The sequence below is a fragment of the Rhipicephalus microplus genome, chromosome 5 (assembly GCF_043290135.1).
Source record: "Rhipicephalus microplus isolate Deutch F79 chromosome 5, USDA_Rmic, whole genome shotgun sequence".
NCBI lineage: Eukaryota > Metazoa > Arthropoda > Arachnida > Ixodida > Ixodidae > Rhipicephalus > Rhipicephalus microplus.
In genome coordinates, this window is record NC_134704.1 from 218,523,803 (window position 1) to 218,541,610 (window position 17,808).

At 45.5% G+C, this 17,808-nt stretch overlaps 1 protein-coding gene across 1 annotated transcript in view; it reads left to right on the forward strand.

Moving 5' to 3' along the window:
* The window catches only part of LOC119173520 (BTB/POZ domain-containing protein 2), a 126,255-nt gene extending 110,355 nt beyond the window's left edge, over positions 1-15,900 (forward strand). Inside the window, exon 5 of the mRNA XM_037424322.2 lies at positions 15,146-15,900. Within this exon, the coding sequence (XP_037280219.1) occupies positions 15,146-15,821 (676 nt within the window). The 3' untranslated portion in view covers positions 15,822-15,900. The remainder of the gene's footprint in view (positions 1-15,145) is intronic.
* Positions 15,901-17,808: the final 1,908 nt, after the last annotated feature.

The following is a 17,808-nucleotide window of genomic DNA, read 5'->3' on the forward strand; positions in this document are numbered from 1 at the left end:
CACAGCCATTTTTCGTGCCTCTTCGTCCAGTGGAAGTTGATTATAGGCGTGCCGTGAATCCAAAGTGGTGAACACCTCGCCCCGGTACAGAGATGTCAATATGTCCTCAATTTACGGCAACGGATAGTGTTCCGAATGTGTTGCCGGATTCATGGTCAATTTGAAATCCCCGCACAGCCTTATATCCCCATAATGTTTCACTAATGGCACGACAGGCGTAGCCCACTCTGATACTCTCGCTGGTGAAAGCACTCCTTCCTGTATGGTGGTCGATTTCTGCCGATACCTATCTCGAAGCGCAAATGGCACTGGTCGATCTTTGCAAAAGCGTGGTACAGCAGCTTTTTTTTGTGTAGCTTCACAGGCGGCCCCTTGCAACAACCCAACCTCTGCTAAAAAATTTCCGGAAATTCAGCCACAAGTTTCGCTGTGGCTACGTCGCATCGAACCATATTTACGTTGTCCGGCGCACATTCTTCTAGTAGCGCCATGCCAGGATTCCGGAAGGCTTGGATGGTAATGCGGCCGCACATCAGAATCCCTTTGCAATCCACTACAACTAGCGAGCTCTCCACTTCCGTGTTACCGAAAGTCCACTCGGCCAAGGATCGACAGCGGCCCCAGGAAGCACGTCAGGCGCAGTGAAGTCTTCTCCAGTGTCGGCCACAGTTCACGATGGTTCTCAAGTACCTTCTTTGGAATTATTACGCTGATAGTGGACCCTGTATCCACCAGCATGCGCAGTTTCTGGCCCTCCCAGATGGAATCCCTTTCGAATGGCCGAACGAATTCGTTGCTACTGTAGCTGTGAGCCACCAAAGCGTAGAGCATTTCTTTTTCACTGCCATCTAGCTCCTTCACAGCGTACGTTCCAGAGAGGTTACCGCGACCGCTGCAACACCTTCTCACCAGGTGTCCCTTCCTGCCGCACTTGTGGCACGTCGCTTTCTTGTGCCTGCACATTTCCGAGGCATGGTTCGAGCCACATCTCCAGCATTGAATAGACTCGGTTGTTGGTGCATATCCTTATCCGGATTTCTGTGGATTCATCCTGTGCTTCAGTACAAAATTGGCGACACCGTTGTCGTTGAAGCTCCTCTCTTGCATACTCGCACATTGGTTTCCGCCGTTTTTGCCGCTAGAGCAAAAGCCTCTGCCTCCGCCAAATTCAACGTCCTTTGTGACAGCATGTGTCGTCGAGCTTGTTCGTCACGGATTCGGCAGACAATCCGATCCTGCAACATGCGGTTCAAAGACTTCTCGAAATCGCAATCCTTTGCGAGACGTCTCAGGGCAGTGATGTAGTCTCGTACCTTTTCGCCTTCTGCTTGATTTCGCATGAAAAAAGCGTAGCTCGCAGTAATCTCATTAGTTTGGGGATAAAAGTGGTTGTCCAACAACTGTACGACGGTGTCATAGCTCATGCTGTTCACCGATTCTGACTGGCACTGCCCCTGAAGCATGCGAACAACAATGTGACTTAGTGCCGATACCAGAAGCACGCGCCGTTTTCCTGTATCTGTGATGCCATGGCCCTCAAAAAAGGCCTCCAAACGGACACGGTAAGTGCTCCAGCTACTGGTCGTGTCGTCGTACTCGGGTGGCCTGGCTGTCATTGTGGAATTGTCCCACCCTCGTCGCCACTGAAGTAACGGAACGTAGCCGGCAGAAGGGGCAGAACGAAAGAGCTTTATTGCTCGGTGTTATGAACTTTATAACTACACAGAAAAGGTCACATGGCTCGTCATGATAAGCAAGAGTACGGCACATGCAAATAGTACTGCTCTCGTTACACATCAGTGCGCGTGTTTGATAACACTGTTTTGTACGTGTTTGATAACACGCACAAAACCGTAGTGGCGGTGATGGGATAGCAATTTATGAGCTCCGAGGGCACATGGCTGACGCAGCGGTAGGATGAAAGGCGGTAAAGACGTATAAAGGCTAGAAGCATTTTGCCGTTCCTGTCCAAAGAATCTAGTAGCGAGCAAAACCAAAGCTTTGACCCGGGCTTTCGCGGCAGCCAGTTGGGCTGTGCCGTCCGTTGCATGTGTCCCCCCAGCCCCGCCGCGGTGGTCTAGTGGCTAAGGTACTCGGCTGCTGACCCGCACTTCGCGGGATCGAATCCTGGCTGCGGCGGCTGCATTTCCAATGGAGGCGGAAATCTTGTAGGCCCGTGTGCTCAGATTTGGGTGCACGTTAAAGAACAACAGGTGGTCCAAATTTCTGGAGCCCTCCACTACGGCGTCTCGCATAATCATATGGTGGTTTGGGGCGTTAAACCCCACATATCAATCAAATCAACGTGTGTCTCAGGAAGACATACATCTGCGTCTTTCCGGTCAAGTGCCTTTTCCTTCTACCTTGTGCGCTAATATATTTCCACATTATGTTCTACCAACTGGCCCAGCATTCCACTTTATTGAACTTCATAGATTTTGCTCGTTGTTTTTATGACGTGAAATTTCGGTTGGAAGCATTTGAGCTCCCCCTTATAAACTCTCACCTTAGTGGAAAACCCTACCCTCATTTGTTCGGCCACTCCAAGCCATTATGAGACCGCAGCGCCAATATTTGCGCTTGCATTTGGGATCCCCCCCCCCCTCCATTTTCTCAGTTTTTTTTTTTTTTCTTCTTTTGGCGCCAAAAATAGGGGAAAATTATTCAGTGCGTCAATATGATTTATGGCGGCAAAATGTGATTGTGCTTGTCGCTAAAGGCAAATCTATTATCCATCACAGCTACAAATTAAAAAAAGTCTGTAACCATCGCCCTCTCTTTCCCAATCGGGGATTTTACAGAATTCTCTGTTGCCAGGTTAGCAGCTATGCACTTGAGAGAAAGCAAACATTCCGCCCCAGCCTTTCTTTTCTTTTTTTTTTCTTCTTTGCGCGCAGCGTTGAGGTGTCGGAGGTGGCGCCGCCGGATTAGGCATGGTGCTGAGAGCATTTTCAGAGCGCGGTATGTTCGAATTAACCGCTGCAAGTGCTTGCGCGTTTCAATTACTGGGCGTTTTCATCCATTGGATTAGACAAAGCTTTGACGGGACAGCAGCGCCAGTTCTAGTTAACCGAAATTCGAATTAAGCGTGTCCGAATTAATCCCCGCAGGGGCGCCTGCGCAAGTAGGCGTTTGGTGTGTAGCGACCCCACGGACCCGAGCTAACGGGGGAGTTCCGACTCCCTCCCACGCCTAGCCGTGCGTGGCTTTGCCGTGTCCGGGGAAAAGGGGATTCTGGGGGTTGAGCCGACGACGGGTGATTGGACCTTTAAGGCCCCCCGGCAGAGGCAACACACCCCTTTGGCCCTGGCTTCATGTAGACGGCACCCGTGGGCTGACCCACCCAGGGGAAATCGGCAGTCGCCTTTTCCTATCTCTCTCTCCCTACATCTTCGTCTTTATCTCTTACTATTTATCTGTCCTGTCTTCTACTCTCTTCTGTTTACTTCCAAACTTCCTGGCGGCTAGGGTTAACCCTGTGCAAATAGCCTACCTTGGTTTAGGTGCATTGGGGTATAGTAGCGTTGTACGGCTGGCGTCTGCAGGTTTTAGCATCCGCAAACTTGTAGCGTCCCCTCGTTGGGCTCCGTGGTGGGTGGCCGCCAACGCTTCTGAAGAAAATTAAACTGGCATGCATAAAGCATTTCTCTTGTTAAGTGATCATACCGCCTTAAAGTGCGTACGCACAGAAGACTTAGGCTTTTTCAATCGATCAAATGGAAACTTTCCCCATTTTCATGTTATACATAATGAGATAAGTGGCAAGCAAGCCAGAACTGTATCCCCCTTTGTAGTAGCGAGGTGTCTCACAGAAACTCTTGGGGCCGGGTACAAAGTTACCAAAATGGCCAGCGGAGACCTCCTCCTTGAAGTTCGAGAAAAAGAACAGTTTGAGAAGCTACAGAATCTTTCAACTTTTGGTGACACTCCGATCACTGTAACACCACACAGATCTATGAACACAACCCGTGGAGTGGTATCTGATGCTGATTTGCTCGGCTTGACTGAAGAGGAACTTCTGGAGGGGTGGAAGAGTCAGAATGTGACCAATGTACAAAGGATCATCATCAGAAGAGACAACAAGGTAACACCAACAAAACACCTAATACTCATGTTCGCTTCCAGTAATTTGTCAGAATGTATTCATACAGGGTACACGAAGACGTCGATCAGACCAATCATACCTAACCCACGTCGTTGTTTTAAATGCCAGAGGTATGGCCACGGCTCACAAACCTGTCGTGGTTGCTAAACTTGTGCACAATGTGGAGTGTCAGGCCACATGACAACTGTGAAGAACCATCACACTGTGTGAACTGTGGCGGAAATCACGGTCGCATACTCACGGTCTTGTTCATTTTGGAAAAAAGAAAAAGAAATCATCACATTGAAAATTAAAGAAAATATCACATTCAAAGAAGCAAAACGAAGAGTGTCGCCATTTTACGGTGCAACATATGCTGATGCGGCGCGTCAGGGGGCAACGCCGCACCAACCCTCGCCACTCTTTCGGCCAGCGCAGAGCGAGCCATCGGCTGTGGCACCTGCCCCCAAGGCGGCAGTAGTTCAGTCTACTCCGCCTCCAAGTAAATTGAGGCCGGAGACTCCAGGGTCCTCTGGTCTCAAGGCCTCACCTCACCAGGCCAGGCCAAAAATTCGAACCACCAGCTCGCATGTGCGGGTATCCAGTGCCTCTGAGGAGGCAATGGATAGAACGGTACTTTTTGTACCGAAAGAGCGGCGCGGCTCCTTGGAGCGCGCCAAGAAAAATAAAAAACCAATAACAGGGCCGGACAACCGTCCTGCCACCTGAATTAACAAGCTCACTCTAACACAGGATACTCTCTGTACACACAGCAGCATCTCTTCTTTTAATATGCAGATAGAAATATTACAGTGGAACATCCGAGGCCTTCTTCGAAACCTCGATGACTTACAAGAACTCGTCCATGAACACAATCCTAGAGTGCTGTGTGTACAAGAGACACACTTAAAACGAACAAACACAAACTTTTCACGTAACTAGGTAATCTTCCAAAAGGATAGAGATGATGCCATGCCACCATCCAGTGGTGTAGCAGTTATAGTTAGTCAAGGTATAGCATGTACTCAATTACCCCTTCAAACTTACCTCGAGGCGGTGGCTGTCCGAGCAGTTACTCTAAACAAACTTGTCACTCTCTGCTCTTTGTACATACCTCCGCACCACCGTCTTGAAAAACTTCAATTCCAGTCTTTAATAGACGAACTACCTGAACCTTATCTGGTCCTTGGGGACCTGAACGCACATAATGGTCTGTGGGGTGACTCTGGCTGTGATGCACGAGGTCGTCTCATTGAACAATTCCTCATTTCATCAGGTGCTTGTCTGTTGAATAGGAAAGAGGCAACATACTATAATCTTGCCAACAAAACTTACTCTTTCATAGACCTCAGTATTGCATCTCCTTCACTTGTACCATTACTTCAGTGGAAAGTCATAAATAATTCATATGGAAGTGACCATTTTCCTTTAGTTTTGAGTACACCAATAATATATGAATGTCCTCCACATGTTCCTAAATGGCTGGTAAGGAAAGCCAACTGCGAACAATTTCAAAACATTACTCACTTAAGTTGGACTGACATATGCGGATTAGGCATAGATGAAGCTGTGCAGTACTTCACGGCTTGTCTTACTGACGCAGCAGTCAAGTGTATTCCACAAACATCTCGACTGCCCGGCAAATGACACGTCCCGTGGTGGAACACTGAATGTCAGAACAGAACAGGGCATGGATATTGCTGCGGAACTTGCCGTCAGCGGAAAACCTTGAGAGCTTTAAGAAAATAAAATCTCGAGGCAAGAGAACGCGTCGGCAGGCCAGAAGAGAAAGCTGGCACAAGTTTTTATCAGGGATGAATTTATATACACAAGAGGCTAAAGTCTGGAACATGATTCGTAGGGTAGCAGGAAGACAAGTACACTCACTCCCACTCGTAAACACACAGGGTGACAGCCTGGAAGATCAGGCGAACATCCTCGGTGCACACTACGAGCAAGTGTCTAGCTCGTCACACTATACTGAAGCTTTCCAAAGATATAAAGCAAGGATAGAAAAGCAGAAACTAGAATACAAGTGCACAAATCACGAGGCATACAACCAACCTTTCAACTTAGCTGAGCTACAAACATCACTAAACTCTTGCAGTAATTCTGCCCCAGGCTATGACCGTGTCACGTATGAAATGTTGAAAAACCTGCCACTCAAAATGCGAAAAACTTTACTCTCTCTAAACAATGCTATCTGGCTTTCTGGCACCATCCCTGCTTCCTGGAAAGAGGCTATTGTTATCCCTATTTTGAAACAGGGCAAGGACCCTTCCTCAGTTTCAAGTTATAGGCCCATTGCACTAACCAGCTGCCTTTGTAAGCTTTTTGAAAAAATGATAAACCGCCGATTTTTACATTTCCTTGAAACACACAATCTGCTTGACCAGTTCCAGTGTGGGTTTCGAGAGGGTAGATCCACCACCGACCATCTGTTGCGTATCGAGGCACAGATCTGAGACGCTTTCGTCCACAAACAGTACTTCCTCTCAGTGTTTCTCGATATCGAGAAGGTTTATGACACAACATGGCGTTTTGGCATATTAAGAGACTTGTCTCACCTGGGTGTGCGCGATAGAATGCTTTCCATAATCGAGAGTTACTTGTCCAATCGGAAACTCTGTGTCCGAGTGGACAGTATTCTCTCCCAAACATTTGTGCAAGAAACGAGAGTACCGCAACGTGGTGTACTTAGTTGTACACTTTTTATTATCAGAATGAATTCCTTGCACCTGTCCATCCCCCGCAACATGTTCTATTCCACATATGTCGATGACGTCCAGCTTGGCTTTAAGTCATGCAACCTAGCAATGTGTGAGCGGCTGGTTCAGTTAGGTTTAAACAAGATCTCCAAATGGGCAGAGAAAAACAGATTCCGGCTGAACCCAGAAAAAAGGACGTGTGTCTTGTTCTCCCGAAAGAGAGGCGTGCACTCAGAACCTGACATTGAAATGAACGGTCAACGTCTGTCTGTCAATGCGGAGCATAAATTCTTAGGCTTAATCTTGGACAACAAGTTGACCTTCGTACCACACATCAAATATTTAAAAACAAAATGTTTAAAAGCCATGAATGTTATAAAAGTGTTGTCACGTACTACGTGGGGTAGTGACAGGCAATGTCTCATGAACCTGTGTAGAAGCCTCATTCGCACCCGCTTAGATTATAGGGCCATTGTTTATCAGTCTGCGACTCAAAGTGCTTTGAAGATGCTGGATCCTATGCACCATTTGGGCATCCGCCTTTCTACGAGTGCTTTTCGCACCAGCCCTGTAGAAAGCCTTTATGTTGAGTCAAATGAATGGTCGTTTTATCTACAAAGAACTTATATATCCTTTGTATATTTTCTTAAGGTGAAAGCAAACAAGAAGCACCCCTCATACTCCACTAATAATGATTTGTCGAGCTCTATTCTGTTTCAAAACAGGCCTTCGATGAGGCAGCCCTTCTCAGTTCGCCTGAAGGGTCTAGCTGAGGAAACTGGAGTGTCACTTGAACACAGTTTAATAGCTCCTGATGTATACCCGCCACCGTGGCAGTGGCAGATTATTGACTGCGATGTGTCTTTCCTAGAAGTTACAAAACTTGCACCTATTGCCCATATCCGAAACTACTTGATTGATTGATTTATTGATTGATTGATTGATTGATATGTGGGGTTTAACGTCCGAAAACCACCATATGATTATGAGAGACGCCGTAGTGGAGGGCTCCGGAAATTTCGACCACCTGGGGTTCTTTAACGTGCACCCAAATCTGAGCACACGGGCCTACAACACTTCCGCCTCCATCGGAAATGCAGCCACCACAGCCAGGATTTGATCCCGCAACCTGCAGGTCAGCAGCCGAGTACCTTAGCCACTAGACCACCGCAGCGGGGCTATTCGAAACTACTTCCTGGAACTTCAACACAAATACACACGTCCTGAGTTCTTTACAGATGTCTCCAAGTCTAACTCCTCTGTGTCCTACGCTGCTGTCGGCCCATCCTTTTCGGATGCTGGCCCTCTACATCCAGGCACAAGTATCTTCACAGCGGAAGCTCACGCGATACTTGTGGCGGCTAAACACATCAAGCAATCACAAATACAAAAAGCAGTATTTTATACGGACTCCCTCAGTGTGGTTACGGCTATGCACAGTCTTAAAGAACAAAAAAACCCTGTCCTCGTCTCACTTTACTCTATTTTATCCACACTCTACACACTCAAACAACATGTTGTAGTGTGCTGGGTGCCAGGGCACCGTGAGATATAAGGCAACGTGATGGTGGATCAGCTTGCTGCATCCGTCCACAAAATCAGTGCCACTACACCCATATCGATTCCGCCCCTTGATCTTAAGCCCTCTCTCAAACGAAAGCTCAGGGACTACTGCAGAGCAAGTGGGATAGACACACACAAAACAAGCTACATGTTATCAACCCACACCTTGGCCATTGGCCAAGGTGTGGGTTATCAAAATCAGTATCAAAATCACGTCTAACAGAGGTAACACTAACAAGGCTCAGGATAGGACACACATACACAACGCACTCATATCTTTTGTCGGTGGCGATTCACCATTGTGTGACAGATGTGGTGAGGCATTAACAGTTCTTCACGTTTTAATCCAGTGTAAACAATTAGACTCTAAGAAGACAACACTTTCTATTACCCTACCGACAACATATACCATTACACCCCGCAATGTTTGTCGGTAGGGAACCACTTTTCACCCATAAATCACTGCTAGCTTTTTTAAGAGATGTCGGTTTTTACCATGTAATATACCCAGGCATTGCGTAGCGTGACCTTTCAAGAGAGGTTGCTGCTGCAGTGGCTACATTGAGAAGCACTTGCCTCTCGGCCCTTGGACACAAGGGCGCTGATAAGGCATTTGTGCTAGTGCCAAATATTTTTACACATGCTTTTATTATCGATACCTTTTGTCACCCATTTTTACTATCCATATCACGCCATTGCCATTATTTTATTAGTTATGTTTTTACCCGCATTAGTGCGAGGAATTTTAAGGCCCCTATACAGCCACGCACCATATCATTGTCCACATATTTAGTCACTGAAATGGCGCTTTTTGGCCACCAATTGACCCTTGCGCCATTAAGCCCTACACATCATCATCATCATCCTGTTCGAATTAACGAGATTCCACATTAGTAACTTACGCTTTCACAATACCAAAATCACCATGCTTGCCACAAAGTATCTCTCGGTAAGCAAGAAAACGTGCAAAAAGAAAATTCGGGTGGCTTCTCATAGTTGCATTAACGCATAAATTGCCGTGACTTTAAAAATTTTATCGTTCTTTACTAGGTCCTACATAGCTCTTAGGTACAAAGTAAACTGACTTCTGCGATGGCTCTAGACTTAACATATTAAGTGTCTGGAAATCACTTTGAGTGAATGTCGCTAAAGTAAAAAAAATACACATTGAAATTCATGGTACCACGTGCAGAAACTTCAGCTCGAAATTCAGAAATATGAAATTTATAAATGTATTACCAATATTTTCTTCCCAATTAATAAACCTAAGATGGTAAGAACAATGACGTGAAAGTTCTTGAAACCTTTTTTCAATCTAAAAAGATCCTTTGTTCTAGGTCAGCATCCATTTAATAATAAAGTGTTTGAGGTACTTTTTTTCCAAAGTGCTTTATTATGAATATATATAGCTATGCCAAAGTGCTCCTAATAGTAAGATTACCTGCTCCAAAACTATAATTTTACTGCTGTAAATGCTTCTAATAGCAAGATTGCCTGTTCCAAAATGCTCCGAAACTAAAATTCTACTGCTCCAAGGTGCTCCTAATTGCAAGATTGCCAGCTTCAAAATCCCCCAAAACTAAAACTTTACTGCTTCAAAGTGCTCCAAAAACTAATATTTTACCGCTCCAAAAATTGCTCCAAGTCAGCAGTTCCCAGTGGGATCACTGTACGTGGGGTAGTGACAAAAAGTGCCTTCTCAATCTTTATAAAAGCCTCATTTGCACTCGCCTAGACTACGGATCAGTAACCTATTAGTCTGCGACGCCAAGCACCCTAAAGATGCTTGACTCCATTTACCATATAGGCGTTCGCCTTTCTACGGGTGCTTTTCGCACTAGTCCTGTAAAAATCCTGCATGTACAAGCAAATGAGTGGTCACTGCATCTCTAGAGAGATGCAGTGACTGCTTTATATGAACTCTATACGCAGTGACTTTTCTATATTCCTTTCTATTTTCCTCAAGGTGAACACGAACAACGAACATGCCATACACTTCATTGTTAGTTATTTATTTTTTCAGCTCCATTCTGTTTCATAACTGCCCTGCCATTAGACGGCCCTACGCACTTCGTGTGCGAAGCCTAGCTTAAGGAATATGCGTGCCACTTCTTGAACACCTTTCGGCTCCTACCACTGCATACGTCCCGCCATGGCAGTGGGAGCTCACAGATTGCGATCCATCATTTGTAGAAGTTACTAAGCATACACCAATTGCACACATTTAAACATATTTCCTCGAACTTCAGCATATTCATATCCAGAGTTATTTACTGATGCTTCAAAGACTAATACTTCTGTTTCCTACGTAGCGGTCGGCCCATATTTGTCAGATACCAACACTATGTGCCCTAACACCAGCATATTCAAAGCAGAAGCTTATGCCACACTTGTGGCTGTAAAACACACCAAACAACTAAATTCTTTGCAAAGTGCAGTAACATACACAGACCCCCTGAGCATGGTAAAAGCCGTTAAAACTCTGAAAAGACAAAAATCCTGCCCTAGCCTCACTCTATTCACCTTTGTGCACAGTGTGCACACTCAAAAAAACATGTTGTGTGGTTGGTGCGTGGGCACCGCGAGATATAAGGAAATGTGCTGGCAAACCAGCTAGCTGTATCTGTCTATGAAAACAGTCCCAATACATTAATAGCTTTCCCACGCTTGATATAAAACCTTTCCTCAGACGAAATCCCGGAGCTTATAGGCAGAGCTAATGGGATAGACAAACATTGCAAATGAGTTCTGTGGAAACCAGCTAGGTGTCGGATGGGTGAAGGAAGGGAAAGAAGATAATGACTTGTTTGTAGCACGAAGCCACAAAGGAATCCACATGGATTCTGAGAAATCCATGCGTTTCCTTGTGACTTCGTGCCACAAATAGGTGGTTTTCTTCTTTCTCTTTCTTAACCCTTCTGGCACCTTGTGGGTTTCCTGAGAACTCATTTGCAATACTTGTGTCTATGCGCTTTAGGTTGTCAATAAATTCGCCTTCGCGCTCTCAATTGCTAGCTTCCTGGTTAGCTCATTTGGCAGAGTGGTCTCGCTGGAAAGGCGTTAGTCCTGGGTTCGAACCCCATGCCATGACGAATTTTTCGCCAACTAAGGTTATTCTTTCTGAGAAATCGTGTGGATTTCCTCATGGCCACAAATGGGTAGCTGTTTCTTTTGGTGGCTTTTTCGTTTCATGAACAAACACAAAACAAACTACACGTTATCAAGCCCCCATTTTGGTAACTGGCCGCCATTATCAAAATCACGCCACACAGAAGTTACACTCACTAGGCTAAGAATCGGACACACTTGCACTACGCACTCAATCTTTTTGTCCGGTGGGGATCCACTTATGTGCGACAGACGTGGTTAACCAGTCACTGTTCTCCGCATTGTCATCAAATGTAGCACATTAGACCCCATCAGAAAGAAGCACTTCCCATTAATCTATCTAGAACGAATACTTCTTTACCCATCGGTGCTGATAGGCAGGGAACCACCTTTTTAACTTTGTCATTGTTTGCATTTTTAAAAGAAGTATATAGCTTTCATGTTATATACCAAGGCCATCCGTAGCACGACCTCCAAGAAGAGGTTGTTGCTGCAGTAAATACACCAAAAAAAGCCCCTGCCTCCTTTCTTTTAGGCCTCAAAGGCCTGGAGGAAGCATTTGTGCTGTTCCAACCCTTGCTTGTTCTACATATCTTTGTCACTTGTAGTTCATTGCTCTTCCACCGATCGCATCGCGCATCACTGCCATAATTTTATAGTCTATAGACAGATTTTATGCTTCTTTATATTATGCGATCTTAGGCCTCTTCATAGCCATAGCACACCCTGTCCTTGCAAACATTGGTCATAGCCATTACCAGATAAAAGACATGGCACTCTTTGGCCACTCATGGCCTTTGCGCCATAAAACCTGTGCCGTGTCGGGTACTTATGAAAGATTAGTACAGGCCAGTTTCTAGCAGTAAAAAGAGTTCTTGGTTTATTGGGTGCTTGTATTTAAACATAATAAGGGAAAGAGTGTTCAAAGAGTACAGAGTGTGCACGGTGGTAAGTGGCGGCATTGAATGAAACATCACAGGCTTTGGTTGTCATATCGATAAATCTTCCTTCCTTTGTGTTAGTTAAAACACAAAACAAAAACAGAATAGAAATTGGATGAGCGGTAAGCCGCTAAGTTCTCGCCATACGCTAGCCTCTCCAGGAGCCCTCTGTCTCGCGTAGGTCTTCCAAGCACCTGGGCTGCCATGTTTGTGTGTTCTTGTGGCATCTGACGTCGGCCTCGGTCCTCATTGTCAGACGCTTCATCGGACGCATCCACCTTGGAAGTACTACTATATGGCTCTCTCGTTGCAAGCAGATGCTGTCGATTTCGTCGAATCACACTGCCTTTTCCTGTTCTTACAACTTAATACTTACGTCGCATGCGGCTGATTACTCTTGCTTTGGTTTCCCTTCGTCTCCCTGGACACATACTGTTTCCCCCTCTGCAAAGGGAGAAGGGGTGTCACTATTGGAGTGGCCTGCTGATGCTTTTCTCACCCATAGGCCTGTTGTCTCCTTGAAGTCGAATATTAGGGTGTGCAGTCGTTGACCTTCAAGCAGCTCACCCAGGGTTTGGCCACCCTTCAAGGGACTGGATCTGTGATTCAGGAATCAGAGCCAAAAATCATTTTCCTTCAGTTGTTTTCTTCACTATTCCTTTAACGACTCATACACCTTTTTTCGGTCAAACCATTCGAGCGTGGCAATCTAGGGCTTGAAATGGTGTGTTTGAATTCATAACTTCTTGCAAATGTTTAGAATTCTCAACTGGGGAGTTGAGGCTCTTGGTCAGTACAAACCTCGATTGGAATGCCTACCTTGCAACCATTGCACTCAACTTGTGAATGACTGTAGCAGATGACTTGTCGTGCAACAATTTTACTTCTAGAAAATTTTTCAGAGTGTCGTATTGGTAGAGATAGGAGCTCCCGGTGTGCTCAAACAGGGCAAATCATAAGAAGCTCACTTTGCTGTTTGTAGAAGTACTTTCTGCAAACTGCACATGTGCTCACAACGTTTTCAATATTGGCATTTATGCCTGGCCAGAAAACTACCAGCCCAGCGCGTGCCTTGCATTTGTTATGCCTCAGGTACCCGTCATGTACCTTAGTATCTCTGGCCGGATACTCCTCGGTGTTACTGTCCTTGAACAGTGTGCCGTTTACTACTGTAAATTCTTTCACAAAGGCTTTGGGCTCTCCATTTATCATTCGGTTACTTCTTATGGATTCGACGACGCCCTTCAAGGAACTGTCATTATTGGTTTCTTCTAACTGTGCTTGACTGGCTTCACTAGCGAGTGACGAAACTATGCTTACGGCATGCACTGCCACATCTTCGCTGTCCTCATCTGTGCCAGTTCTGTCAACTAGAGCCCGAGACAGCATGTCTGCCAGCACTAGCTTTCTTCCTGGAATAAAAATCAGGTTAAAATCGTATTTTAGCAAGCGAATAAAAAAAATGCTGCAGTCGAGGTGGCATTTCTCCAATCGTCTTCTCAGCGACGGCTATTAGTGGACAGTGATTGGTTTCCAGAACGATCTTTCATCTGTTTACAAAGTGATAGAAGCTTTCACATTCAAATAATACAGCCATAACTTATTTCTCGATTTGAGAGTACCTTTCTGATTGCCAATCAGCTCCCGCAAGGTGTAGGCAACAGGCTTCCACCATTCCCCGTGTCATTGCAGCAAAGCTGGCCCCATGACCCTTTTTTTGATAGGTGTCCGAGGTTATTTTAGTGTCTTGCATGGGGTGAAAAGGAGACAACACAGGTTGCATGCTTAAGCATTTGCACAGCTCACTCCATTCTTTTGCACCCTGCCGCAGTGGACAAAAAACATTTTTCTGTTTTGAAGCTGCGTCGTCTCGGCAATAGACATCTAGTGTCGTCGCCGGGCTTACGAGTGGACGGCGTTGTTGCTTTGTCTGGTCAAGCACGCCTCCCACTGAGCCAAAAAGTTGTACCCTAAGCCTAATTCTATAATTTTATGACGAAAAAAAAAAAGAAAAAAGAGGGGGGGGTGGCGTAGCAGTGTTTCATAACTTGTTCTAACTCTTGCAGAATGCTGCTTCATCCGCCTTCATCGCAGTATACTGGTGCTCCGCAGAAAAGTGCGTTATGATTTTGAAGGGACTGTTAGCATTAATCATAAGACAAATCACATCTTGTTCAATTACTCGTGCGTACACGGCACATAATTGTGAGTACTAAGACGATCGATTACACCTGAAAAAGTTACTGGCAATTATTTGGAGCAGTGTATAACATTTCTGGCGCCCCGAAAACGAAAAAAACTATGTGCTAGTTTTTTTTTTCTGTAGCCGCTATGAATCCTCCAAATTTTAAGGTCGTCAGCTCGGCAGATCCACATCTGAATTTGCAGAGTCAGGCGCGGCAAATTTTAATGTGGACATTATCTATATTTGCTCAGTGAGGAGGTTCAAAACGCTACTGTTATTTAAATAGCAGTTCTCTTATCACACTACACGATTTAGTGCATGTTGGATGGTCTCTACATATTTTTTTTTCTAAATGTAAGGCTTCTTTTTCATACTGCTCCAAATTTGGTATTTTGGAATAAAAAATGAATGTTTTCTTCCCCATAACCTGCTCTGAACTGGGATTTTTTTGCCCCGAAAGTAACATTTTGCTGCTCCAGGAATTGCTCCAAATACTATTTTGGCAGTTGCACCCGTGGGTGGGCACTATTGTAACATGATGGCTGTTATTGCGCAGGTACCTCTACTGCGGCACCTGCGAACCCGACTCTTTTGAAGAGGCCATTCACATTCGGGAAGCTGCAGACAAGTATCTCGTGCCCGACCTGGTTGCAGTCTGCTCCAAGTACATTAAGGAGAACATGTCTCCTGACAGAGTCTGTCCCCTCCTGGACTGTTTGGCCACCACCGACATTGACCGGGTGGACAATGCTGCTCTTCAGACGCTCAAGAATGATGGTCTTTCCGTGCTCAATTCAGAATCGTTCACTGATGCGCTCGACAGCACGGTGGAGAGTGTGCTAAAAGTTGTGCGAGGTGTGCCCGAGAGTTGCATCTTCCTTGCCATCCGGAGGTGGGCAGAAGAGAAATGCCGAAAGTCTCTGTCGACCAGTGAGACGCCATTGGAACTAAAAGCAGTCCTTCGGCCTTTTCTGCCCAAGTTGCGCTTTTTAGCCCTTACGCCGCAGGAGTATGTCCAAGGTCCCGGTTCATGGAATGTGCTTGAGGACCAAGAGGATTTCGCCATCCTCAGAAACATCATTGTCCGTGGTTCTGTCCCACTGCCTCTATGGGTCTGCACTGACGATACAGTTCGTGGACAGTTGATTCTTAAAGATTTATTTGAGAGGCCAATGGCCATTATGAAGAAAGAAGTTGACTCAGTGGCCGATGGTAATGAAAAACTAAAATGACAACACAGCAAGGCTATTTTCCACCAGACAGTGCCTGTGGTATATAAGTGCTTGTTTTAATAAATTTGACAAGCTATCATTGAGTGTTGCAAATGTTGTGCTGAATGCTGCAGCCACAAGCTAACATAAATTTTCTTGCTAGCTGCACACATTACTTTAGCTATGCTGGAGATTTTCATTTATATAAAGGTAAGTTTCTTAGTAGTGAAAATAAAACATTTACAGTCATATGGTTGCTATTGCAAGCGGTGTCATGAGGTGAAACTTACTAGATTTGGGCAAAAAAAGTTATACTTTATTGTAACTCGTAATGCTTGCATCCCTCTTGTGTCGTCATGAGTGCATGGTCAATTAACAAAAACTGAAATTGAATAAGTATTTGTGTGCAGAAAAAATTGCAACTTGGCAACATAAGACTTTGCATCAATTTTTGTTGCGGAGAAAAAGATGGCAGACGTCTGGATATGCTAATTTTCTGCAGCTGTGGTACTGTGCTACTATATCTAGTGGTCATCAGAGCACCACTAGTTGGATGCTATGAAGTTTCATTATTGTGATTCTAGTGCCCCAGAAATTAGCAAGAGGCAGGCAGTTATCCCATACATATACAGGACAGCACATAGTTTGAAAAACATTGGTGCTCGTTATGACATAAACATGTCATTCTCAGCGCGTAATAAATGCATAATGTGTGTACTTTGATGGATAAAGCGTTGTGTACGCAGCCAGGGAAAGGGAACAAATGTGTCTTCAATCATGTCCACAGATATTCACCTTGCAGTACTGGCGTGGTTCATGGGATTCCACTGTCTTGCGGCGGCGAACATGTAGGCGAAATAGGGCCTTACATAAACGTGCGCTTAAGAGAGCATGAGCTAATGCTATCAGGTGCTGCAATCACGTCTCATTTGACAGCTCATTGAAACAAACACTAGCCTCAAATGAAACAAACACTAGCCTCATTTGCAGATAAAATGAAAATGATCATGGACAGCGTCTCACAGTTGACGATGAGTGTGGGACAAATGCAGAGTACATTAAATGATCCTAGGGAAGGGCTTAAAGCATTTAGCGAAAGAGTGAAAACTCTTGAAGTGATGAGTATGTCTGGCAACGACAAAGCGCAGCATGGACCATCGTTCCACACAGCCCCCATTATTCCCCAGGCAGGGGATACGAATATCCAATATGGCCCACACTAAAAAAGAATTTCGAGTGTGGCAATGGAATTGCGGGGGATACAACAACAAACGTGCCACACTCTAGCAATATCTCGGATCAGTACAATCTAAGCCGGATATAATAGCATGTAGCGAGACAGGAAGACGGGACGGCGGCCAACGTGGTCGTGTCGTTCTCTCGCCACTTTATTATCCAGGGCGATTGCCGAAGCGGAGCGGCAGCGGCTGCCACGTCCGAACCGCCAGGCATGTGAGCTCATGATTTGCAGACTCCCCGCCTTCCCGCAGACTCCCCGCCTGTCCCGCACCTGTGGAGGCCCGCGACAAGCACTCCAAGAAACTGGGTAAGGATACGTCACGCTCACTGGGTATAGAGCTATAGAGTGCGAAAACTATGGTAGAGGCTTATATGTGTTTGTAAATAGGCAGCTGACACACATCTCTCACGATCTAGTCATTCGGGACAAGAACTTAGAGTATCTCATGGTGGAGGTATTAGTGCGGGTCTCATACAAAAATCAAAGATGCAACAGCTTATTTGTCCTCAACATTTACAGTAACCCGAAGCACTACAAGCAACAGTTCAAGATAATTTTCGAGAAAGCTACGAAACTCGCGGAAGATAGGCCTCTGATCATATTAAGGGACTTCAACGCTGCTCATGAACTCTGGGGATATACTGCGACAAACCCCAAAGACAGGAATCTATGGCATCATGCTGACGAGCAAGACCTGGTATTGATTACGGATAAAGGGTATCCGACAAGAATCGGCAATTCTGTCTGTAGAGACACCACACCCGACCT